A 26,970-nucleotide genomic window follows, 5' to 3' on the forward strand; every position below is an offset into this window, starting at 1 on the left:
TGCTTTTCTCCTCCTCCTTTTCCCTCTGCCCCTGCCCTGACTTGACTCCTCTTGCTCCAAATAAATAAATAATCTTAAAAAAAATTTTTCCCATGTTTTCTCAGAATTATTATTGTTCATCCAGCACTAAAAAGAGACATATTGAGGGAGAAAGATAACAAAGACTTCAAGTAAATACTAGCTCAATGTAATATAATTTAACATTGAGTTCAGTTTAAGAGAGCATGATAATAGAGCATACTGAGAGTTACACAGAGAGCTCAGGAAGGTGCCCCAATAGTGGTGGGCCAGGAAAGTTTAATTTGACACAGGGCCTTTCATAGTTCTGAAGTCTGATCTCCTACCTAAATGGTCGTTAACTACTGACAGACTGATCTAGAACCCACTATGTGCATGATGCCATTATGAAGAGCATCATGCGGTTACTAGACTTTGCTACCTGCAGGGCTGGATTAGTTAGAATCTCGAGTCAGGGACTGAGGACATTTACTCTTTCCCCATGACTGGTTCTCCTACTGCTTACTGGCAAAAAGCTCCACTCCTGGGTCTTGGGGTCATATTTCTCTACCACATCGATGGGAGACTGCTGGCTTCCGAAGCCCCCGACCACCAGAAGCACTTCATTGGCTCCTGAGGACAGAGAGAGAAAAAGACAGGTTACTTTACCATCCCAGGGGAAACGTAAGTAGAAACAGTTATAAGATTTTGTTTTATGTGGCACAGAGAACAATCTGCAATAGGACCTTCATCATAAGGCTGCCTAATAGGAAACTACTTCTTTCCGAGGCACTAGCTCTTGAGGACCTAGATCTCTGAAATTAAAATTTTAAGACAACATCAAAACTCCGAAGGCAAACTTGAACACGTTTTCCAACCTATCTAGATGACTCTGGTTGACATAATAAGTGAGGGTCTCAGTGCAGGTAGGGGACTAAAGCGGGCTTCCCTTCTCAGCCTGTAAAACTCAAAATGGGAGTTTTTGGTAAGGGGGAAAGAACATTCTCCTAATGTAGTCTCAAGAAAGTTAGAAGTTATGGTTTAAGAACCAAGTGATAGATTTTAAAACTCTCTTTCCATCAGTTTTTTCCAATTTAGCCAACTTTAAGATCATGTTCCCTGCCCATTCATCACAACTGCCAGGTAGTCGTAACAGCAGGCTTTTAAAGAGACTCTTTCCCTACTGTTTTCCCAAAGAAGGTATTCTGGTGGCCTTTATATCTTCCCCTCTTCCTTAAAGGCTTCTTGTGATATCTCCTCCTTTACCTCTTCAAAGAGCAAAATATTGGGCGCCTGGGTGGCTCAGTGGGTTAAGCCGCTGCCTTCGGCTCAGGTCATGATCTCAGGGTCCTGGGATCGAGCCCCACATCGGGCTCTCTGCTCAGCAGGGAGCCTGCTTCCTTCTCTCTCTCTCTGCCTGCCTCTCAGTGTACTTGTAATTTCTCTCTGTCAAATAAATAAATAAATAAAATCTTAAAAAAAAAAAAATAAAAAAGAGCAAAATATTTCGAGAAAATCCTCTGTACATGTGCTCTCTTAGAGTTCATGGAGAGAATCAAGCATTTTGTAAATTCAATTACTAGAAGGGCACTGAGGAAACCAAAGCAATCTTATAAGTAACTAAACTTGAAAGAGCGAATGGAGTACCTTTAAAAAACACAGATGCAGGGGCACCTGAGTAGCTCAGTGGGTTGAAGCCTCTGCCTTCGGCCGAGGTCATGATCCCAGGGTCCTGGGATCGAGCCCCACATCGGGCTCTCTGCTCAGCAGGGACCCTGCTTACCCCTTTCTCTCTGCCTGCCTTTCTGCCTACTTGTGATCTCTGTGTGGTTGTCTGTCAAATAAATAAATAATTTTTTTTTAAAAAAGATTTTATTTATTTATCTGACAGAGAGAAATCACAAGTAGATGGAGAGGCAGGCAGAGAGAGAGAGAGAGGGAAGCAGGCTCCCTGCTGAGCAGAGAGCCCAATGCGGAACTCGATCCCAGGACCCTGAGATCATGACCCGAGCCGAAGGCAGTGGCTTAACCCACTGAGCCACCCAGGCACCCAATAAATAAAATCTTTTTTTTTTTTTTTAAAGATTTTATTTATTTATTTGAGAGAGAGACAGTGAGAGAGAGCATGAGCAAGGAGGGAGGTCAGAGGGAGAAGCAGACTCCCCATGGAGCTGGGAGCCCGATGCGGGACTCGATCCTGGGACTCCAGGATCATGACCTGAGCTGAAAGCAGTCATCCAACCGAGCCACCCAGGCGCCCCAATAAATAAAATCTTAAAAGAAAACCAAACCACAGATGCACCCCAATGAATAATGGCTCCGATAATCATTATCAAAAGCTACTATAATCATTAAGGAAAAACAAAAATACTACTTCATAATGCTCCATAGGAAGTACACCACCATCACCAATGAAGTATTCTTGCTAAAAAAAATGAACCCAAATCTTGAAACTTGCTAGTCTAACCACCAGTTTACAGGCAATTCAGGGGACAGAACATACTAAATGACACTACATGGATGCAATCAGCAAAACTGAGAATGTGGGAAATTCTACAAGTCAAACAGCTTGGTTTCTTCAACAAATAAATTGCAAGGAAATATCAAAGTAGGATGGAAAAACCAATGGATTAAAAGAGCCTAAAGAGAGGGGCACCTGGGTGGCTCAGTGGGTTAGAACCTTTGCCTTCAACTCAGGTCATGATCCCAGGGTGCTGGGATAGAGCCCTGCATCGAGCCCCACATGGGGCTCTCCGCTCAGCAGGGAGCCTGCCTTCCTTCTCTCTCTGCCTGCCTCTCTGCCTACGTGTGATCTCTGTCCGTCAAATAAGTAAATAAAATCCTTACAAAAAATAAATAAATAGGGACGCCTGGGTGGCTCAGTTGGTTAAGCAGCTGCCTTCGGCTCAGGTCATGATCCTGGTGTCCTGGGATCAAGTCCCGCATCGGGCTCCTTGCTTGGCAGGGAGTCTGCTTCTCCCTCTGCCTGCCATTCTGTCTGCCTGTGTTCGCTCTCTCTCCCTCTGACAAAAAAATAAATAAATAAATAAATAAACAAATAAAAGAGCTCAACGCAACATGTGGACCTTGTCTGGATCACAAGTGGGGCAACATAAGTGTTCAAAAACAAAACTGGGGGAATATGAACATGTCCTTGATATCTGATGAAAATAAACTGGTTGTGGGTTTTCTTTTTTTAAAGGCTTTATTTATTAGAACACGGCAGGGGGAGCAACAGGCAGAGGGAGAAGCAGGATCCTTGCTGAGGAGGGAGCCCAATGTGGGACTCCAACCCTGAGATCATGACGGCCAACCGTCTGACCCACCCAGGTGCCTCTGGCTGTGCAATTCCTTTGAAGAGTGAGAATGGCATTTTTTTTTTAAATAATTTTATTTATTTGACAGACCAAGATCACAAGTAGGCAGAGAGTCAGGCAGAGAGAGAGAGAGAGTGAGAGAGAGAGAGAGAGGAGGAAGCAGGCTCCCCGCCGAGCAGACAGCCTGATGCGGGGCTCAATCCCAGGACCCTGGGATCATGACCTGAGCCAAAGGCAGAGGCTTAACCCCCTGAGCCACCCAGGTGCCCCAGAGAATGGCATTTTAAACACATTTTTTAAAAGCCCTTTATCTTTCAGAGATACATATGAAAGCATAATATATATGGGTAGAATTATATCTTGAGATTTGCTTCTAAATTGGCCATGAGTTGCTAATTATTGAAAATGGATGATGGGTATGGGGAGTCTTTATATTATTCTGTTTCTGTGTATGTTTGAAATTTTTCCTAATAACTCACACATGAACCCTTAAGTTTAACCTCATTAAAGAGAGCATCTGTCTTGTGTACTTGCCAAATAAAATAAGTGGATCCTTTTCCAAGGTGAGCCAGTAAGCAGGTCTCAGGAGTCCGTTCCTTTTAGAAAAGCAAAGCATTTGAACAAAGGGTTCTTTCATATTATGCTTATTTGTGCATAGAATTCCTTCAAGCTTGGAGAAGCCAGAACCACAAAGTATTTGCTTCTTCCTTGGTAGCATTATTCCCCTATTTGTCCCTTTCTTATGGCACCTTTTCTCTCCCTTTGATTTGAACAGAGGCAATAAAGGCCATCCTTCTATCCAAACATATTTCCCCTGATAGACAAATATGATGCTAGGGACACCTGGGTGGCTCAGTTCATTAAGTGTGAGACTCTTGATTTTGGCTCAGGTCATGGTCTCAGGGTTGTGAGATCAAGCCCTTTGTCAGGCTCCATGCTGGGTGTGCAGCATGCGTAAGATTCTTTCTCTCCCTCTGCACGGCCCCCCACCCCCGGCCCAAGTAAGAAAACAGTAATAAAAAAATCTAAATCTTTTTAAAAATAGTGATGCTAGTGAATGATACTGGTATGGCTAAGACAATGAAAATACTCCAAAACTGAGAGGTATTTTCTATGCTTTGTACATTTAAAAAATTTCCACTGATTTTCAGCTTTAATTCCTGCTGCTTTATGTAATTACCAAACAAAAAATGGCAACAACAACAACAACAAAAAACCTAGGGAAAAAAACATTCTTTCTTGATAATCTGATCTCACTCAGGCAGATTTTGAGGGATGGGGACATAAAAACACATAGGAAATATTCAGATTATGCTACAAAACCCAGAGAACTGACAATACTTCCTCTTATTTCAAAGTTTCTCAGTAACTATATGTCTACAGTGGAACATGGACAAAGGTGTCAGTGAGTCACTCAGTTATTTTATGGCTCTAAATGCCTAGCACCCTAGATCATTGGTTCCAGAACTTCTTTGCCACAAAGCACTCTTTTCATTATTTTTCCAAGATAGACCTCATGTTCTAAAAAACGATCTACCAAGATGTATTAATAAACTAACTTCCCTATTACTGCCAGGGTTACATATAAGTGCCAACGTAAGTATGAGAACACCAGTGTTTTCACAATGAACAGATATAATTTTAGTTCTGATGTCTTTATTTAGTGTAGTAGCTTTGTCTAGCAGAAAAGCCATTTCCTTTTAGAAAATTTGAGAAATAACTTGAGGATTAGTATATTCTTATCTTTACTTGCATACTAACCCCCACTGGTTAAAAAGACTTAGAAATCATTTCTTATGATTATAAAACGTAAGTAAAATACATGCTCACTGGTAAAAGAACTTAGAAAATAGAGACAAGTATTATGCAAAATGTTTACCTGTAATTCCACAACATGAAGACACACCAAAATTTAAGAGATTATTCCCTTCCAGCCTTGTTTTTAAATATTTATATAACATAAATGGGACCACATTTTTTGTATCCTAGTTTTTTAAATTATTTTTTTATTATTTTATTTTAAGTAATCTCTACATCCACAACCAATGTGTGGCTTGAACTCACAACCCTGAGATAAAGAGCTGCACGCTTCACCAACTGAGCCAGCCAGGCGACCCCCTCCAGCTGCTTATATATATATATATTTTCAAAAATTTTATTTATTTATATGACAGATCACAAGTAGGCAGAGAGAGAAGGAAACAGGCTCCCCACTGAGCAGAGAGCCTGATGCGGGGCTTGATCCAAGGACCCTGGGATCATGAACTGAGCTGAAGGCAGAGGCTTTACCCCACTGAGCCACCCAAGTGCCCCTCCAGCTGTTTATATTTAATTTCCCGAAGATATTAACAAAAATCTTTTAATGCATAATTTTACTATTCTTAGGCATTTCAGGTGCTTGTAATTTGGGACTATAAATAATCACATATAGTCCTGTAATAAATATGCTTGAATATGAAATCCCAGTTATTTTCTTAGGACAGAGATAGGAGGGTTGCTGGAGTGAAGAATGTGAGCTTAAAAAAAACTTCTAATATACATTATAAGAGGAGCGCCTGGGATTCTCAGTCAGTTAAGTGTCTGCCTTCTGCTCAGATCACGATCTCAGAGTCCTAGATTGGAGTCCTGAGATGGGCTCCCTGCTCGGCATGGAGTTTGCCTCTCCATCAGCTCCCACCACACCACCCCCCCCGACCTTGCTGGTACATGTGCTTGCTCTTTTTCTCTCTCAAATAAATAAAAAAATTTTTAAAGAATATATGTATATTCTAAGAATACTTTCTGAGGTTTAAACCAATTTATATTGCCACCAACAATATAAGGTTGCCAATTCATTCTACTCTCTGTAGCTAGATAGTTTTCTAATCTCTGATGCTTTGGTAGACAAAAACAAAAAATTGTAGTTATTGTTTTAATTCTTACCTTATTACTAATAAGACGCTACTAGTAATTAGGTTGAATTTCCCCCCTCATATTTAGTAGTCAATTGTACCTCCTCTGTGAACTATACGTTCAAGTCTTTAGTGTTTCTCTCATGTATTTTTATTATGAGCTCTTTATATACATATATACACACATGTATATATACCTTTATAGATATATATCTTTATATATAATATATATTATATACAAATAAATAACTCTTTGCCACGGTTGTAGCAAATCTACCTAATCTGTCTTATGATGTTGTGCATGATTTTTATTTAGTCAAATACACTGACCTGTTCCTTTGTGATTTCTTCTATTGCTTTGTGCCTAGGAAGTCTTTCTCTCCCAGGAGAACTCCCAAGTGTTTCAATGTCTTCAGACCCTAAGCTGGGGACACTACTTTAACAAGCTAATGTGAAACGAGCTAGTGAAAGGAATAATTAGAAGGAACCCTGTTTCTTCTCTACTAATGAATGGCGGGCTGGGGGGACAGGGGACTGGACTTGTTAAGTTAGATTTCTCTGTATCATGAAGAAAGTATGCCTAAAACACCTGACAAAAAAAGTATGAAAAAAGCACATTAGTAAAACTGAGACATCTTGACAGGGCCACTGTCATTACTGGGTGGTGGGGGCAGGGGACGGAATGTGTGTGGGCTGTGGTGTGCTGTCAGAGGACTACAGCAGACAGCCTGCAGGACTGTTAACATCACAGGGTTCAGAGACTACATTTCCACATGTATTGATTTTTAGCTTAGAAAAGGAGATGGTGACAAATTAGCAACTGCAATTTCCACTGTACCTTCTGTAAAAGAATAATGGGTAAAAGGTAACTAAGACAAAATCCCCACCCATTATCTGGCATCAATTTTTATGTAGCTGTAAATTTAATTTCCTTATGTGTATGCAGAAGAATCATTATCCTGGTAGCTGGTTTAGCAATCTGTGTAGAGAGATGGGTAAAAAAGACATGATGGTAGGAACAAATTTACTTTTAAGGCACTGACAAGGAGATGCTAAAATAAGAATCTAGTTGGAGATAGCTTCAGAATTTCTTTTCTGGAACTTCTGAAAAATAACCTCACCACTCTAAGGGTATGTAGAATCATATACTAATCTCTCAAGATCTTCTCTGTATTTCTAACATTTCTACACTGAAATACATCGACGTACAGTGCTTATGCCGTTAAAAAATTATAGGAGACAAATCATCATTCTACTTAAAGCAGTAAGTAAAGCTTAATTATCAATTAACAACTTCATATATATGAGTCCACAGTTAGATAAGAGAAAAAGTAGACAAGAACAAAAAATGCCCCATAGATCATTTATAATCTATAATAGTGGAATAGGAAAGATAGGAACCAGAAGTTAGGTAATATCTGAGTACTTATTTAACCTGTCAGCTACAATGTCAGGCATCTTACATATACTATCCTATTTAACCTCCACAACAACCCACTGAATGAAGACATTAGTATCCTCATTTTAGACTTCCTTTTTTAAAAAAAAAACATTTTATTTATTTATTTGACAGAAAGAGAGATCACAAGTAGGCAGGCAGAGATAGAGGGGGAAGCAGGCTCCCTGCTGAACAGAGAGCCTGATGCAGGGCTTGATCCCAGGACCCTGAGATCATGACCTGAGCTAAAGGCAGAGAGGCTTAACCCACTGAGCCACCCAGGCACCCCAGTATCCTCATTTTAGAGGATAAATTGGCTCAGATAAATTGATACCTTACCTAAGGTCACACAACCATCATTGATGGAGTTGTGATTTGAACCTAAGTCTCTTTGCTAAAGTAACAGCTAATGTATGTGCCAAGAACGGTCCTAAGCCTTTTAAATAAATTACTTCATTTACCCTTCCTAACAAACTTGGACATAAGAACTGTGATGATTCCCACTTTACAGAAGAGGCAACTGAAGCACAGAGAGGAAGTCTCCTGCCAAAGTTAGTATACCTAGTAAGTAGTAAGCTGGGATCTGCACCCAGAGTCTGGCTCCAGAGTCAAGGCTCTGAACGACTGCATGTCACCACCAAAACCCCTGTACTGCACTCCCATACTTGTACACTTCTTTTCCTTCCTCTTCTCATTCCAGAATGTGAAACTACTACATGGCGTTTGAAATAATTTCTAATCCAGAAACCTCCAAAAATAGTGAGATTAAGGGGCACCTGGGTGGCTCAGTGAATTAGGCCTCTGCCTTTGGCTCAGGTCATGATCCCAGGGTCCTGGGATCCAGCCCCGCATCAGGCTCTCTGCTCATCGGGGAGCCTGCTTCCCTTCCTCTCTCTCTCTCTCTGCCTCCCTCTCTGCCTACTTGTGATCTCTGTCTGTCAAATAAATAAAATCTTTAAAAAAAAATAAGTGAAATAAAATTATATCTTTCTTAAAAAAGAAATATTTTATTTATTTATTTCACAGAGCCGGGCGGAAAACAAGCAGAGGGAGTGGCAGGCAGAGGGAAAGGGAGAAGCAGGCTCTCCACTGAGCAGAGAGCTCTGATATGCGGCTCGATCCTAGGACCTGGGATCAGGACCTGGGCTGAAGGCAGACCCTTAAGCTAGTGAGCCACCCAGGCACCCCAATGAAATAAAATTATAACTTCTACTGTCTAATACTTGACAATTTAGAAAGTGTTGTTACATACTCTATTCCATTTAATCCTCCAAACAGTTATGTGAAAGAGATAGGGAAGTATCCTTAGTTTATAGGAGAGCTCAGGGTGGTAAAGTGACTTGTCCAAGATGACACCATTACTAAAAGATTAAAAACAGGTCTGACCCAGGTCTTTGTACTTCTTACTGAATGTTTTCAACTACATCAGCCACCAAGAGGTGTTGAGAAATATCCCTTCCTCCTGCCAAGATGCTAGCTTACCTAGACGAGCCCTCGTCCTGGGTCCCTGCATCTGACTTCGCAGTTCAGGCCTCAGATGAAACTTCTTTGCTTCATCAACTAGATCCCTGCACTGCAAACTACAGCGGATGAAAGGCTGAAACACAGCAGACAGTACAGTGACCCCCAGGGGCCACATCTTTAATATACAAGTATAAATGGCACACATAGGAAGTAACTTCTTGATACAGAAAACCAGTTCCAAAAGGGCTGCTGGTAATAACTATGCAGTGGGCTTCCACAAATTAAGAGAACAATTTTTTTAATAGACAATATATTATTACATGGTTCAAAAATCAAATGACGTAAAAAGATGTATTGAAAAGTATTCTCTCTCCACCTTAGCAGTAGGCATTAACTCTTTTTATTAGTTTGTTTGTACAGCCTTCCAGCGATTACACAAATATGAGTAGGAAATAGCTAATAACAATCTTAAGGGAAAACTGAAAGGCCTCTGTTAATTCCTGAAATGGTAGGAAGAAGTAAATCTTGCCTGAAATAATTTCCCCAAGGTTCATAATAGCACCATCAGGATGCCTGTGTCTCCTGACGGAGCTCTGTACTGGGCAGCTCTCCTTTACATCCCCAGATTCACTCCACATCCTTTCCCAGTCCGCTTGCTGGCTTAGAAGGCTGACCTACATGAAGAATGTCGTAGGGTCCGTAGGCCCGCTGGCTTCCGGCTGGGCTGAGCCAAGGAGGAGCTCTAGAAGAGCTCAGAGGGAGAAGGGGAGTGAGGCCAGGCTCCCTCACTGCGGGATGAGTGGTGAATTTGGGATTTCAGTCTCCTGAGTTGGACTCAAGAGTCTGCACTATGAACCACAGTGTAAAGAACAGAGTGATGTAGCCATATGAGTTGTTAGAAATTACAAATATGAGAAAAAGTTTGACACGTGACACTAACCAGCCTACAACTTTTCTAATGTGACCTGGAAAACTGTGTACGTAGTTAATTCCCTAAGAGGTCTGGGGCTGGTCCAGGAGGAAGAACACATTCACTGACCTGGTCTTTATTTATATGTTAAATGGCAGTATTTGCCCAAAATACGGTCTAGGTAAATCGGTGATATATATGGTAAAAATTATGAAAACCTACCACACAGGAAGAACTTGGGTCAGAAAGACACTTTTATAAATAAACACAGTATACCCCAAATTGGTACTAAAAATGCATCGAACTACTTTCATGTTGGAATCAGGAGAAGTCAAAAATAGACTTGATAATCAAAGCATCTTTTTCAGGGCTGTTTGGAACTGGAACTAATGGAGAAGGGGACATTTATCACCTCATGTTGCTTATGTAAAACACATAGGGACATATAAAGCAAAAAGACAAGAAAACAAAAATTAAACCATAGGTTTCCATCTCCAGAAGGCTGACTTGCCAAGCGACTGTCTAGAGACTAGTACCTAATGCCACCCTCCACGTCAATCCTAGACAGGCTAGCTAATGTAGGCTCATAAACAATTTTGAGGACACAATACTAAGTTGCAAGAGATATTCAAGGCTTTGGACCCTGTGTGTTCTGCGTGCCTTACCTCAGCATCTATTACGTCTGTGATGTACCTGGGGGTCAGCAGGGGCATCCGGACGTACTGCAGCAGGTCAGGCAAGGATTCTTCTCGCTCCTTCTTGGCATGCTTCACCCAGTTGATGACAGCTTCAAAGACGGGCTCTTCAGAATCCACCTAAAAGTGTGTAATTACACAGCAGGGAACTCTGTTTTTCCAATGATCTCAGAAAGCAATCGTGCTTTCTCCTTCCTGTTCCCCATGCTCTCCCACCTTTATTTCTTCTCTTCCAGAAATTGCTAAGCACTTGGGAAAACAACACTTGTCCCACACGACTCACTAAGACCAATTAAAGAGCTGCAGTCAAACTGGATAAAAAAAAATCTGAGGGGCGCCTGGGTGGCTCAGTGGGTTAAAGCCTCTGCCTTTGGCTCAGGTCATGATCCCAGGGTCCTGGGATTGAGCCCCATGTCGGGCTCTCTGCTCAGCAAGGAGCCTGCCCCTCTCTCTCTCTCTCTGCCTACTTGTGATCTCTGTCAAATAAATAAATAAAATCTTAAAAAAAAAAAAAAAAAACTCTATTAGAATTCTTTAAAACAACAACAGCAACAAAAAATCTGAGATGGGGCCTAATAAACCATCAGTCACAAGTTGGCTTTTACTTCAGAAGTTTTTCCATTTCTGAATTTTTTTTCTGGTCATTTCTGAAACTTTACAAGGGGAGGAGGAATCTGTTGCCCTATTCAAAAGTGGGTTTTTGTTGTTGTTGTTGTTGTTGTTGTTTTTTAAAGTATGCTCTTTGCTCAATGTGGGGCATGAACTCACAATGCTGAGATCAAGAGATGCATGCTCTACCGACTGAAGCAGCCAGGTGCCCCCCAAAATCAGCTCTTAAGATAACTTCTGTTCAATAAGTGTTGTCTGAGGACTTCCAGGATTGCTCCCCAACTCTTCCATCCAAGCCGATGAGGCGGGAACTTTTCTTATGTCATTATGCTATAATGCTGCAGTTTCCTAAGAAGTGTCCATTAGCATCTAAACAATTCCTATTTATCAGGCACTGTGCTTGGAGATGATAAATATAATTAATCATTTGGGGAGTGTATCTGTTCTGAGGTACCTTTCAGAATGTGACAGTGCCTAGATAAAGACATCATTCGTGAACTAAAAATAGAGAAAATAAGGTGCCTCGTTAGCGCAGTAGGTAGCGCGTCAGTCTCATAAAAATAGAGAAAATGTCTCAGAATATTCATTCATTGGCTTTACTAAACACCTACTAAGTGCCAGCCACAGGGCTGGAAGCTGGTTATACACTGGTAACAAATCAGACATGAACTTTGTTTTTATGCAGGAAGAGAACGCAAAAATGAACAATCCCACTTTGTCATTATATACCATGTAGGAAAAGTACAGGGGCTAAGAGACAGAATAACATGAGGTTTCCTAATTCAGACTGATGGGTCAGAAAAGGCCTCCCTGTAGAAGAAATACATTTCAATCTGATGAATGGGTAGCAGTTAGCCAGGAAGAGTGAGAGAGGACTCCAAGGCAAAGAGAAGAGCACAGCAAAACCCTTGAGCTGTACTGCCTAACACGGTAGTCACTAGCCATGTATGGCTATTTGTAGTTACACTAATTAAAATTAAGTTAAGTTAAAAACTCAGCTTCTCAGTCAACTAGCCACATTTCAAGTGCTCAGCAGCCACATGTGGCTACGGATTAGCAAACCGGACGGCATAACTATCGATCCTCTCCGTCTTCACATCACAGTCTACTGGACAGCACTGTCCTAGAGCAAAAACAGACAGACTACAGGCTGGTGTAGTAGAATGAATGAGGCAGGGGAAGAATGGTAAAAGATCAAGCTGGAGAGGTAGCCAAGGGATAGCTCAGAGAGAGCATTAGAAGACTGGAATTTACTCTAGCAGCAATAGAAAACCACTAAAAGGTTTCAACCAAGCTTGTGATAGGATCATACTGATGTTTGCAGATTACCCTGACTACCATGGGTAGAACAGTTTAGAAGGGCCAAGAGCTGGGATACCAATTAGAGGCTCCTCTGGTACATTAGGCAAAAGGTGATGGGTGCTTTGGGGTACCTGAGTGGGGTGCCTTGGTGATGGGTGCTTTGGGGTGCCTTTGGCTTAGGTTACGATCCCCAGAGTCCTGGGATCAGGCCCTGTGTCAGACTCCCTGATCAGTGGGGAGTCTGCTTCTCCCTTTCTCTCTGCCACTTACCCTGCTTGTGCTCTCTTTCTGTTAAATAAATGAATAAGACCTTAAAAAAAAAAAAGGGGGGGGACAGGTGTTTAGACTATGGCAGTGGTGAGAGAAATTTATGCACCAAATCTATGGGAGGTCAAACTAACCCAGCTACCTGATGCATTAGATACAGAGACCTGTGCAGAAGGTGGTCCACAATTAAAAGTCTTTTTTTACAGACAAGGACAAGTAATAGTTGTAAATAGCTACATGTTAGGCTCTGATATAGTCTAGGTTTAAATGAGATTTATCAATTTATAAAGGGGTTTTCCAATCCTAAGCAGATATCCTTGATCTCACTGAAGATGGAATAAACTAGTATTACAGAGAAACAACTAAACTGGGAGGAAAAAACCCCTGCATTAATACTTCACTATGGAGAAAAATTTCCCCATCATAAATTTTCACAGGGAACTATTTTATGTATTGGATACTGATATTTAATGATCAGAATAGCCCTATGCACAAAGCACAATTACTATCTATGGCAGAGGAAACTGAAGATTAGTGGTTAGGTTAACATGTGTCACACAGCCAAAATAAACCCCAGGATGATTCTAAACCCCACGTCGTTTTAACCAGTACAATATACTGTTTCCCATTGCGTTAAATACTGTCGTTTTATATAATTAAGAGGAAGTATTAGTTGGGGAGTAAAACATCTGGTTCCTCTTTCTGGCTGGTATATGGAAAAGAAAAAAATGTGCCATTTGCTGTCTTTCCAGAAAAGGAGACAGTCGCAATTTCTGAATAAAAGTTATTTTGCTGTACCTGTTCCATTTAATTTTATTCCAAAGTTTATATAGTTCTAAAACAAATGATTGCTGTGGCTGCTTGCTGATTTGGTCAATGAGAAACTAACTAGGCAACCTGCTCATAGTTTCTTGGAACAGAACAATCTGGAGCCAGATTGCCCAGATAGGATGACTGGTTCTACCACTTACTAGCTCTCATATGATGGGTACCCTCAAAGCCTCAGTTTCTTCCTTTAAAAAGTGGAGACACTTTTGAGAACTATATTAGATAAGATATACCACTAATATGGTATATCTTATTAATGGTATATATAGTATTAAGGTATATGCCGTATTATTACCAATAATACCAAGAATGGTACCGTTAAAATGAAAAGTCCAGAGTACAGGGATTTTTATCTTTTTTGTCCACAATCAGATCACAGGCACATGGAACTGTTCTGGATACACCGCAAGTACCCAACATATATTTAATAAAGGAACCAATGGTAAAAGCTGAGTTAAGTTTTAGCTCTTTTATTACTATGCGCAGTAAAATTTCAAGTCTATGGTACTCATCCTATGTACTGTATTTTCTCATGTATGGATAAATCAAGAAAAATCAAGATATCCTAGCAAGTTACCAGTTTCCCAAGTCTGAAGAATGTGCCATTTGTCTATACCTGGCATTTCAGTGCATGGACACAATGTCCTACCATAACAAGAATGAGAACAAAACAGAAATATTTGGCTCAGTAACATTTGTAACAGCAGCTTCTCTGGACTAATAGACACCATGTCGAACTGTAATATGATTCCTCTTCAGTTGGGAACAATGTCACCAAAGTGCCCTAAAACCAATTTTCCTTCAGAAAATTCAGTAGGGAAAGGCAAAAAGAAAAAGTTGACTAAAATTTGATAAGAGACATTATTAATACTATTTATTATATTACATAAAAATCTTAGTTTTAATAAAATAATTATCATTGGGTTTATAAAAGTATATTATAGGATTTCTTTCTTTCTTTTTTTTTTTTTTAAAGATTTTATTTATTTATTTGACAGACAGATCACAAGTAGGCAGAGAGGCAGGCAGAGAGAGAGGAGGAAGCAGGCTCTCTGCGGAGCTCGATCCCAGGACCCTGGGATCATGACCCGAGCTGAAGGCAGAGGCTTTAACCCACTGAGCCACCCAGGCGCCCCTATTACAGGATTTCTTTAGCAAATTCCTTCCATAGCACTTACAAAATTCATCAGACTTTGATTCTTTCCAATATTAAACTGAGGTGCCACGAATTTCTGGGCTCTGTGAGGCATTTTCTGGGAGCTACTAACTAGATAATTCGACCACTGGAAATTAATGCTTTGGGCTTCAAAGACCTCTCTAGCCCTATATTGGACTTCTCACTCCACTGTCAGCCTAACTACAGATCTCCTGCAGTAAAAACTCGGCTAAGCTACTGACACTGTAATTTAGCATTAGGATTGACCAACATCCCTCTTGCTGGGTAAGTCACTGAACCCTTGCCTGCCCACAGGTAGTTTCCCCTCTGCTAGGTGAAAAACAACTCCTTCAGGGCTCAGTTCACATGTCCCTTCTTCCCACTCTGTCCCACTCCCAGCCCCGTCAGGCATTTATCATTTGCCTCCTGCTTATGGTCACCAACCTTTTTTCACTTCCTTTTTTTTTTTTTTTTTTTTTTTTTTAAAGATTTATCCATTTATTTGACAGAGAGAGAGATCACAAGTAGGCAGAGAGGCACACGGGGAGTCGGGGGGAACAGGCTCCCCACGGAGTAGAGAGCCTGATATGAGGCTCGATCCCAGGACCCTGGGATCATGACCCAAGCTGAAGGCAGAGGCTCAACACACTGAGCCACCCAGGTGCCCCTTTTTACTTCCTTTTTGATCCACTTCCTTTTTAAAAATTTTTATTTATTTATTTTAAAAGATTTTATTTATTTGAGAGAGAGAATGAGAGAGAGAGAGAGAGAGAGAGCTTGAGAAGAGGGAGCATCGGAGGAAGAAGCAGACTCCCCGCCAAGCAGGGAGCCCAATACTTGATCCCAGGACTCCAGGATCATGACCTGAGCTGAGGACAGTCGCATAACCAATTGAGCCACCCAGGCACCCCACTTCCTTTTTGATCCACTTCTTTTTTGATCTCATTTTAACTTAGAAGGTTTAATTCTTCTTTTTCTCTAATTTCTTCACTTTGAATAAGTTCATTACTCTCATTTATACTCTGTAAGTTTTGCCTTTTTGTCTGTTCTCTACCACTACACAGTGAACTACTGAAAACAAGAACTGTATCTCACTCACTTTGGGATCCATAGCACCTGGCACGTATAGTTTATTGCGAATATCTACTGCTGTATACCAGAAAGTCTTAATAAATGTTTGTAAAATGAATGAATAGTAGAGAAGTGTTCTACAGAAATCTACTTTATTTCCAATTTCTGCTTATTCTACACTCTCTTTAATAGTGATTCTTGGGACACCTGGGTGGCTCAGATAGTTGAATGTCGGCCTTTGGCTCAGGTTGTGATCCCAGGGTCCTGAAATCAAGTCCCACATCGGACTCCCTGCTCAGGAGGGAGTCTGCTTCCCCCTCTGCCTGCTGCTCCCCCACTTGTGCTCGTGCTCTCACTCTCGCTCTCCGTGGCAGATAAATAAAATCTTAAAAATGGTCAGTTGTAAGACATCTAGAGAAACATTTAAAAAAAAAAAAAAAGTGACTCTTAACCATTGGGATCATGAAGGTGGCTAACTCCCTCCCATAAAAATGCAAATAAATTTGGCATATAATCTCAGGGTATTGAGTGAAACCTTTGGAGCCAATACTGACAACTCGATTAAGGTGCCCTCCTACAGAAACACAGTAATTCCACCTTGTTTTTCCCAAGTTCTGTAATGGCCCAGTCTTGAAGAAACCCGAATACCAAGCCAAATTTGTACCTGAATCTCATCACATTTGATTAGCTTTTCCACCTCTCCTTGACTTAGAAGAATGAATTCTTCATGCTGTACCACTTCAGGAAAATGCTTCTGGCTAAAAACCTCAGCTGCTTGCATCAGGTCAACACAGTTGTGAGTTTCAGCAAAATCCCTGATACCCAGGCAATTGGAGGGGTCCAACTGACTTTCTAAGAATTCACAGCAGGCTTGCTTCACACCTAGGACAAACACAGACAACGAACACTTCAGGGTACTTGACCAGGTGTGAACTGGTCTACATCCTTGGATCGAGGTATCTTCTCTACAAATCTTCTCTACAAGGTAACAGAGGAATCCTGGCTCAACATCTGATGATCAGATTAGAAATTTTATGCTTAAGGAATTCAATTTCTGTTTCATGTGCTATGTGACCTTGGCCTTCACAACTATGTCTCTGTTTTGGCTTTAAAAGAAGTATAGTAAGACAAACTGTTTCTATGGACACTGGCACAATTAAAAATGCCTATAAACCTCTTGGGAATCAAGCTTTTATAAAACCAATCACAATTTAACATAATGTACCCAATTTCTACTCTATATGCAAACTTACTGAAAGACTCCAATGAAGGAAAACTAGAAGATACTAACACCAATATTTTATTTCTCTAATTGACAAGTTCAGATCATAAATCTAACTTTACAGCTGTGCAATAGTGCAAAAGCTTCATACTGTTTTCAGTCATGTATTAAAAAATAAAAATTTTCAACCATGTGTTTGAAAAAACTGAAAATCATAGAAACATCAGGGCAGATTAAGAAAGACAGACTGGGGGGACGCCTGGGTGGCTCAGTTGGTTGGGCAGCTGCCTTCGGCTCAGGTCATGATCCCAGCGTTCTGGGATCCAGTCCCACATCAGGCTCCTTGCTCGGCAGGGAGCCTGCTTCTCCCTCTGCCTCTGCCTGCCATTCTGTCTGCCTGTGCTCGCTCTCTCTCCCCTTCTCTCTCTCTGATAAATAAATAAAATCTTTAAAAAAAAAAAAAAAGAAAGAAAGACTGGGAATACGAATGTTTAATCCTGTGAAAACATTATACACTTTCATTTTTGTATGTCAATTTAAATTTCCAAGAGATAGTTTACATTCAAAAATTAGAAGTACAAAAGGGTTTACCATGAATAATCCCTCGGCCTCCCTATCTACCTGGCCATCTAGTTCCTTTCCATGTAGGCCATAAATAGTTATCAATCTCCTGTGTTTCCCTGTAGAGTTAGTGTATACATATATGTAAGAAAATGTGTCTATCATTCCCTCTTCCGCTTTTTAAAAAACAGAAAAGGCGTAAATACGCTCTTTAAAAAGAGCCAAATACTCACATGTGGAGAGGTTCTTTGAAATTACGATTGAAATCTGATCTTCTGTGCAACAAGCAGTAAACATGAGTGCCTACAGTCTGTCTCTGTAATTTTCACGATTAAGTTTACACCATTAATTTTAAACATTCCCAAGGCTACCCTGGCACGACAGCAATTTTAACATCCGTACCTTTCAGCTGGAGCAGACAGGCTGCAGGGAGCAGTTCTTGCACATTCTCCACTGTCACGTGTACAGTTTCAGTGTACACAAAGTCCAACAGAATTTCCATGGTAGAAGCAGTTAAACCTTGAATATCAACATAAGGTTTTCCCTTCTCCGAAAGCTGAAGATTCAAAGGATATGAAATAATGGTGGTTATACTTCCCATGAGATGAAGGCAGAATCTCATATCCAAGAGCTTGAAGGAATGTTAACATTAATTGAATAAACAGCTTTAAAAAATTATAGTCTAATTTGTTTTATTTGTATAAAGCAAATATGGCATATATTTGTAGCTTTTCAAATTGGGGGCAGCTGTATGTAACCCAAGAGCACACAGTGAGGTGACACCTTGGAATATCAATTTTACTAGTGAATAATTTAAAACACTACTTTTGTAATAAAACAAACATAGATCTATTACAGAATAGAATGCAATAATTCTGTGAACATACACTACTGTGCCGCTGAGCTTTCACGGTAAAACTCAAAATTTCAATGACGTTTCATGCTTGTAGAGGATCCTGTGGCTTACAGCTCCAGACTCTCCTACTACTTAGTATTGTTCTGTTTGTCCTTCTACTACACTTGGTAATGATGAAACATGCAAGTCATCTTAAGGGACCTTCTACTGTGACACTGAATGTAACTGAACTTTTGATACTTTTTCAAAATACTGGATTGAGTCTATTTTGGGATTACTGAATTGTTAGTGGCATATTTAGTCCTTAAGAGTTACGAGTATCAAAAAGGACAGATAATCACAGAACACTTTGACCAAGAGTGGAATTCTTCAGTTTTTACAGGACAGTAAACTACCTGGAAACTGATTACCTTATGAAAATTTTATTACATCTTAACCTTAGTTAGAAATTAAAATTACAAAACTTCCATCATAAACTAAATGACTTTATCATCTTTGATTTCTCCGTAAGCCCAAAATAATAATCAAGAAGTATTCTTGGGCGCCTGGGTGGCTCAGTGGGTTAAAGCCTCTGCCTTCAGCTTAGGTCAGACGATCCCATGGTCCTGGGATCAAGCCCCACATTGGGCTCTCTGCTCAGCAGGGAGCCTGTTTCCTCTTCTCTCTCTGCTTGCCTTGCTGCCTACTTGTGATCTGTCAAATAAATAAATAAATAAAATCTTAGGAAAAAAAAAAAAGTATTCTCTACCAAAGCCAATAACAAAATCAACCCCTAACATTAAAAATGTTGTTAGTGGGGCACCTGGGTGGCTCAGTGGGTTAAGCCTCTGATTTCGGCTTGGGTTGTGATCCCAGGGTCCTACAATCAAGCCCCGCATCAGGCTCTCTGCTCAGTGGGGAGCCTGCTTCCCTCCCTCTCTCTGCCTGCTTCTCTGCCTACTTGTGACCTCTGTCTGTCAAATAAAGAAATCTTTAAAAAAAAAAAAAGTCGTTAGTAATCATTTTGGAAAAATGTTTTATTAACATTGCAAAAAGTAAAAATATTTACAAACAGAAACATATAAGTAAATCTATTCCAGAAATTTCTTACTCAACAAACCATATTCCCATCAAATGACTTAAATATGAAAACATTTTGCTATTTATTAACTCAGAACAATTTATAGTATCATTTCACATTCATATTTGCTTTACAATTTTTCCAAGTGCTCCTTATTTCCTATTATTTCACCTAATTCTCACAGCAACCTGGTAAAGATTTAGAGGTCTGGTATTATTCCCACTCAAAGCAGTTATGTGACTTAACCAAGGTATTTAACTAGTAAGAGACAGCTAAAACTCAGGTCCTTTTGTCTCACTCAAACGATCTTTTCCGATCTTTTCGTTGGACTTCATTCAGGGAGCATTTCAGGGCTGGAAGAGAACAATGAAACCATCTAGTTCAACTCCTTTATTTTAAAGATCAACCCAATGAAGTTAGATGGTTGTCAGGGTTCACAAAGCACTGATAAGAGAACTGAGTCTTGGACCTAGATCTCTGGACCCTCTCCTTTGTATCATTTACTTTAAAAAATAAAGACAAACCATCTGGCATTTTCTTGCCTAATGCCAGTTTTTAAAGAAAGACTATAAAATAATCCCTGATGAGAAAAAAGAAAGAATTCTTTTATAGAACTCCATATCAATGTGCAGAGAGAGCAAAGACAGGCTAATTTTCCTCAAGCTGACAAAGAACAGAATGTACAATATATAATTAGTAGTCAGCAGTCCTGCTCCATTAGTACCTCATGCTCAGCAGCTGCTGAGAGAACCTTCCTTACCCAGTTAAATGCCAACTGCTTCTGATGCTCCTGGGCTGTTATTGTTTCTGGAGGAAAACAGGACGTGATCGGTGATATTGTATTATACAAGAGCGTTTTAAAATTAGCCTGAATTAGCAGGAATGATCTGGCAGGTTTCCATGTTTTTCCTACCAGCCATGTGACCAAGCATTGGCTCAGAGCATCATAAACTATTTTGGCTTTGAAATTATAGAATATAAAAATCTGCATATCAGAGGCTGAGGAAGCACAGTAGTTAAAATTTGTATAAAGCAACTAAGTAAGATTTGTATAAAGCAATATGGCATATATTCATAGCTTTTCAAATATGGCATATATTGTTTAGGTTTAGAGTCAGAAAATTTAGAAGTAAACCCCACCTCCACCATTTATAAGCCACGTGACCTAAGGCAAGTCATTTAATATCGGGGACCTTGTTTCTTCGTTTGTAAAATGAGATGGCAACATCAAACTCTAGGGTGAATGAGATATAACCATCACTCTCCTATTCAGATCCAACAACAACACCTTCACTAAGGTAAAAAGATGAAAGAAAATATTGCTGGTTTAAAAAAAATGTCTTTTAAGATTTGAGAAAGAGGGAGAGAGAGCACGTGCACATGCTCACGAGCAGGAGGAGAGGGAGAAGCAGGCTCCTCTCGGAGCAGGGAGCCGAACGTGGGGCTTGATCCCAGGACCCCAGGATCATGACCTGAGCCAAAGGCAGAGGCTTAATGAACTGAGCCACCCAGGTATGCCCGTTTTCTTTCTTTTTTTTTTAATTTTTAAAGGGGCGCCTGGGTGACTCAGTCAGTTAAGCCTCCAACTCTTGATTTTGGGTCAGGTCATGATCTCAGGGTTGTTAAGACTGAACCCTCCGTTGGGCTCCCCACCAGAGATTCTTTCTCTTCCTCCCTCTGTCTGCCCCTTCCCCCGTCCCTGCTTGCGTGCTTTCTCTCTTAAAAAATTTTTTTTGAAAATAATGTTAACATGAGATATTTCAGACATATGCATAAATACAGATACATGATATAATACACTGGTATACTCTCACTCAAGCTTCAAGGCTTGGGTGGCTCATAAGTTAAGCATCCAACTCCTGATTTTTTAATTATTTGACAGACAGAGATCACAAGTGGGCAGAGAAGCAGGCAGAGAGAGAGAGGGGGAAGGAGGCTCCCCGTTGAGCAGAGAGTCCGATGCAGGGCTCGATCCCAGGACCCTGGAATCATGACCTGAGCAGAAGGCAGAGCCACCCAGGTACCCCCAACTCCTGATTTCTTGATTTCAGCTCAGGTCATGATCTCAGGGTTGTGAGATCAAGCCCTGTGATAGGCTCCATGCTCAGCTTCCCTTCTCCCTCTGCCTCTACCCCCTACTCCCGTACTCTCTCAAATAAATAAATCTTTACAAAGAATTCAAGATAATTGATTTAAAATTTAAAAAACCAGACTTGCGATTTTGAAAAATAAAAAAAGTTGCAGTGTTCCCTGTTGTTTGGCTTTCTAAGAGCACTTCACAATATATTCAAGAGGCTCACTCTACATTTTAAGTATTCTGCCAACTACTAAAGCAGTTCAAAAAAAAAAAAAAAAGGATTTATTTATTTATTTATTGGGGGGTGGGGGTGGGGGCAGAGAGGGAGAGATGCTTCAAGCAGACTCCCAGCTGAGTGGAGAGGACCAGGACGGAAGGCAGGTTCGTCTCATACCCATGAGATCACAACCTGAGCTGAAACTAAGAGCCGCTTAACTGGCTGAGCCACTCAGACACCCCTAAAACAGTCTCTTTCTTTCTTCTTTCTCTTTTAAAGATTTTATTTATTTATTTGACAGAGAAAAAGAGAGAGGGAGGGAGAGAGAGAGGGCATGGCGGGGGTAGAGGGGGCAGAGGAAGCAGGCTCCCTGCTCAGCAGGGAGCCCAACGTGGCTCAATCCCAGGACCTTGGGATCATGCATGAGCTGAGCCGAAGGCAGACGCCTAGCCAAGATAGCCACCCAGGCGCCCAACAGTCTTTCTTCATACCTATAAGCACAACCTTTTTTCTTGTCAAGTCAACCATTTCCTTATTCCCTTTAACTGCTTACACCCCACAGCCAGCATCTTTTTCCAGGTTAAACTCCATACACCTCCGCCGTCATGCAGTCATTTATTAAGTCGTCCTCCTCTCATCTGAAATTACTCTAAATCTACACTGGTCGCATGACTGGAGATTTTCTTCATATACTGTTAGGTGGAGTTGGATGAGGACTAAATCCTACTCTTCTTTCCTTCCTTCCCCATTATCCTCCTCGAATTCACTTTAAAATATTAGACTTTAGAAGGAGGAAAAAAAACCAGGACAACAAATTTTAAAAATAAGTAAAATCCAGTAGCTGACATTTGTGTTTTACCACATGCCAGACACTGCTCTAAACACTTCATGTCATTTTCTCAAATAACTGCCACAATAACCATATGTGATTGCACATTGCAAATACCCCTAATTTAGAGATGAGGAAACTAAGGCATCGTCTAAAGGCAGACTTTGACCACAGTCTGCCCACCGAACCACCATACTATAGAAATGTACTATTACATCAAGCTTCTACTATTTTATCCAATGAGATGAGACAACTACAAGGTTACAAGTATGCGTTTCATTTGTGAGGTGGTGACTGACCACTTACCTCGCTGGTGAACATGGCACAGAAATAGTCGCTACAGGCAGCTAGCACGATCCGATGGGCAGGGAAGTCTTTCTGCTCTACTCTCAGGGTCACATCACAGAGGGTGTTGCTCTTCCGGAGAGAGTTCATTGAATTGAGGATGGATTTAGCGTGAGTATTTGTCATTATGTCTTTGGGGGCCATAATGCCTCCCATCAAGCAATATGGAGAAGGAATGAAAGGGGTCCTTGGATGCTGCACGTGCAAGAGAAAAAAAACCCAGGGCACACTTGAAGGACTAGGAAAATTAAACATATTCAATTAGCTATACAAACTGAGGCAGCTTCCTCAGACCAAACACAAGAGTACTCCTACTACTGGTCTTCACACAACACTCTAGCCACAAACCCAAGTAAAAACAATCTCCTCTTCCTACAAATTCCAATATCGAGTGCCCCTACCACTTGACATTTACTATAATCAATACTCAACTGTACTTTAAATGGAAAAAAAACCCATACATATCTTGCATATCTTCACAATGCTGTCACAGTCTCAAATGATAAAATGAAAAGATAAAATTTCTTAGAGGTGTGATATCACTATTACTTAATATACATAAATAGATTAAGTAGATAAGTATTTAGAGGATAGGATTCTGTTTTATATATATTTTTTCCCTATACTAGAGCAGGTGTACCTTAAATGTTTAGATATCAAATGCAAGAAAAGAAAGATTGTGTATTCAACTTAGAGCAATAAAGGCCAGAGTCACTGAAAATAACTTTTTTCTAAAGACATATGCAAAGAATTATTATGACTTCCAAATATATCTGGATTTCTTCTTAAAATGACATTTCAAATGAGGCCCCATTACCTACACTACATAATGGAAATACTGCAAGCTTACCTATGGGCTCTCAAGTTATTGAAGGCTCTACATTAGTAGCAAATGTCCAGTAGTAATTCTTCTATACTGAAACCAAGAGCCTAATTATTAGGGTAGAAACCTATTAAAACTCCACTACTTATTTCACTGCTATAGCCTGTCACTTGCAAAGTTCACTTACATGCATCAAGTTAAAAAAAACCCAGTAATACATTCTTATTTAAAAGACCCAATGTACTTTTTACTTTCTTGGTTGTTGCCAGGCTTTAGTGACCTTTCTTTTTTGTCTCAAAAAAGGACAATTTCTGGGGAATGAAATGGGATGGTTATTAAGAGTCTATTTGGAATCTAGAACTTTCTGATATAATCCAAGGGGAAAAAAATTAAACAATGATCTTCAAGAGTCCACAACTCACAACCATAATTTTTGAATAGCACAAACGAGATCCTAAATTCTCACCTACTTCTATATGCAGTTAGCATTATTATTTTATAAGAACTCTACATAAGCTCTCCAACAACCTGCAAGATCCATTTTACAGAATAGGAGGCGATTCGTCAAAGTATATGACGTTTTTCAAAAGTATTTTCCTTAAGTCTATTTACTTCCAATTCTGGAGAATTAAGAAAAAATCTGAACAGATGCCCATTTTCGGTGAAGATTTCCTGAGTTACCACAGGGCTCAGCCTAGGACTGGATTTTACAGTTTGTGTCACAACCGACAGTTAACCTTAATTCCGTGTAGTCTTCCTCCTTGGGCATTCCTGCCTCATCACGCAAAACCTCGGCCCCATCTTTCCCTCTCACCTTTCTGGAACTTCTGTTAACATCTGAATAGAGGGGTACCACCACGGAAGACTCGGGAGGAGGGCGAGAGCGGAAAGATGTCAAATTCTGGAGAGACTAAATTCCAGATGGAAGAAGGGGAGGATTCCAGGTGGGAGAAGGAAAGACAGCCTTCCCTCCTGACAACACCGGGAACAGCTCTGGCAGTTCCAGGTGGAGGTCGTGGAGGGGCGCGGTCAGAAAGGGGCTGAGAGGAGGACGCTCTACACCAGAAACGCCCCCGGCCCCGCAAGCCTCTCTCAAGTCTCCGGCGTCTCTGCCTTCCAACCCCGAGGGAGTCGATGGGTGGGGGGGGGTGAGGGGAGAGGGCCGTGAGCGGCAGCTTGGGGCTAGGAAGGGAAGGGCAGAGCTGCCTGCCACCTCCTCCTGCAACTCACCTCCGCTCTCGGGCCCACCCAGCCACGCCGGGCCTGTTCCCCGCCCGTGGGGATTGGGTGGGGCGCGGGGCCAGCAGCCGGCTCAGGAGGAGCCCAAGCGCTGCCGCCGCCCCGACCCGGAGGCTCTGGAGCCGTCACCGTGGTCGTCCGGGATCTCGCCTCCGCGGCCGCGCGACGTGATGACGTAATGCAACTCGAGACCCGCCCTCCTCCCGGTCCCCGGTTGCGTCACGTGAGCAGGAGGCGTCATGTGACCTTCAGGTACCCGGGGGCCGGCTTCGGCCCACTTAGAGAAAGGCGGAAAGAAAAGGTGGGGCAGGGTGGGGTCCGGCAAAGAGGGGCGGGTGTACAGTTCTCTGCCGGGTGATTGGCTGAGACCAGATTCTGCCCGAGTCGCCCGAGACCCGGCAGACGGAAGCGATTCCACGTTTCTAAACTCAAGGGCTGGTTGCAGGAAGCATCTTTTACCTGCCGGGTTTTCAGGAACCCTCTCACATCGAGAAAACCCACGGGGGCTTCAAGTTTCTTTGCGTCCATTGTCCACAACGGCCTTATCCCGCGGACCATGGCTGTGGGGAGAATCCTCTGAGCCTTGCGATCCACTGACCTCAGCATTCTCTGCATCATAATGGGCCTATCATCACCCTCGAGGTGGTTCTCCTCTACTTCTTGTAGTGCAGGACAAAGAAGTGGAAGGAACTTGTGGTCACTAGAAGTTGGGCGCTGTGAGGGAAATTGCAAAGGATCGTATGGGAAGCCCCAGTAGTCATCATATCCCCCTCTTTCTCTTCTGCTGGCTTTTCACCAGCTCGCGGGTGCAGAGTGGAATTTTGTTTCTAACTGATTCTGGCATACTTATCTTAATGGTCCAGAGGGGAATGAGAAATTGCCAACTTCTATGCACGTCCAAACTATTTTTGATGGTACAGTGCTTCTGCTTCTGCCTTATCCAGGGGGAATATGTTCCAAAGCTTCCAGAGGATGCCTGAAATCACAGATAATGCTGAATACTGTTTTTGCTATGTTTTTTCCTGTGCATATGTATCATGAAGTTTAATCGTTAAGTTAGGCATAGTAAGAAATTAACAACAGTAGTAAAACAGACTACACCAACACACTAAAAGTTGTGTGAATGTGATCGCGCTCTCTAAAACTATGGAACAGTATCCACTGTTCTCTTGATGATGTGAGATGATAAAATGCCTACGTGATGAGATGAAGTGAAGGGAATGATGTAGACACTGTAACATAGTGTTAGGTTACCCACTGACCTGGCCATATGTCTGGAGCATCACCTGGTTCCATAGATCAGTGACTACCAGTAACCGAAATTGTGGAGAAGGGAGAACTACTGTACTGTTTTCCTTTGTAGGGCCTTTGATTTACGGATAATAAAATGATAGCCTAGTGGATAGCAATCTAATTTTACAGTGTTTCCATCTTTTGTAACATCTCTCTCTGATCTAAAAGTATTCCTGATTGGGCCACCTGGGTGGCTCAGTCATTTAAGCATCCCACTCTTTGTTTTGGCTCAAGCAGTCATCTCAAGAGTCATGAGATTGAGCTCCATCCACCTCAGGATTTGGTGCTCAGCAGGGAGTCTGCTTGAAGATTCTCTCCCTCTGCCAAGCACCCCCCACCCCGCTTCTCTCTTGCATACACATGTTCTCTCACAAATAATCTTAAAAAAAAATGAAAGTATCCCTGATTTACACATTATGGGTGGGCAAGCAGGACTGGCACAAGTTCTATTGCATTTGGAAAACATGAACGAAAATGATGAATGAAGATAACTTTGAGTGATT

The 26,970-nt window shown here is 41.3% G+C and overlaps 1 protein-coding gene across 3 annotated transcripts in view; it reads right to left on the minus strand.

Annotated features, from left to right (window-relative positions):
• KLHL12 (kelch like family member 12) overlaps positions 1 to 25,743 on the minus strand; it is a 30,911-nt gene extending 5,168 nt beyond the window's left edge. The window contains exons 1-7 of one of the 3 annotated variants that reach the window (XM_059145346.1): positions 25,634 to 25,743; positions 23,074 to 23,307; positions 18,131 to 18,284; positions 16,610 to 16,827; positions 10,683 to 10,832; positions 9,126 to 9,240; positions 524 to 630 (exon numbers count right to left, since the gene is read on the minus strand). In XM_059145346.1, the coding sequence (XP_059001329.1) occupies positions 524 to 630; positions 9,126 to 9,240; positions 10,683 to 10,832; positions 16,610 to 16,827; positions 18,131 to 18,284; positions 23,074 to 23,307; positions 25,634 to 25,732 (1,077 nt within the window). In that variant the 5' untranslated portion in view covers positions 25,733 to 25,743. Of the gene's footprint in view, positions 1 to 523; positions 631 to 9,125; positions 9,241 to 10,682; positions 10,833 to 16,609; positions 16,828 to 18,130; positions 18,285 to 23,073; positions 23,308 to 25,165; positions 25,357 to 25,633 lie in introns of those variants that run through there. The other 2 variants (XM_059145345.1, XM_059145347.1) reach the window with 2 other exon arrangements.
• Between the last annotated feature and the right edge of the window lie 1,227 nt (positions 25,744 to 26,970).

This window comes from Mustela lutreola, chromosome 14 (genome assembly GCF_030435805.1).
Source record: "Mustela lutreola isolate mMusLut2 chromosome 14, mMusLut2.pri, whole genome shotgun sequence".
NCBI lineage: Eukaryota > Metazoa > Chordata > Mammalia > Carnivora > Mustelidae > Mustela > Mustela lutreola.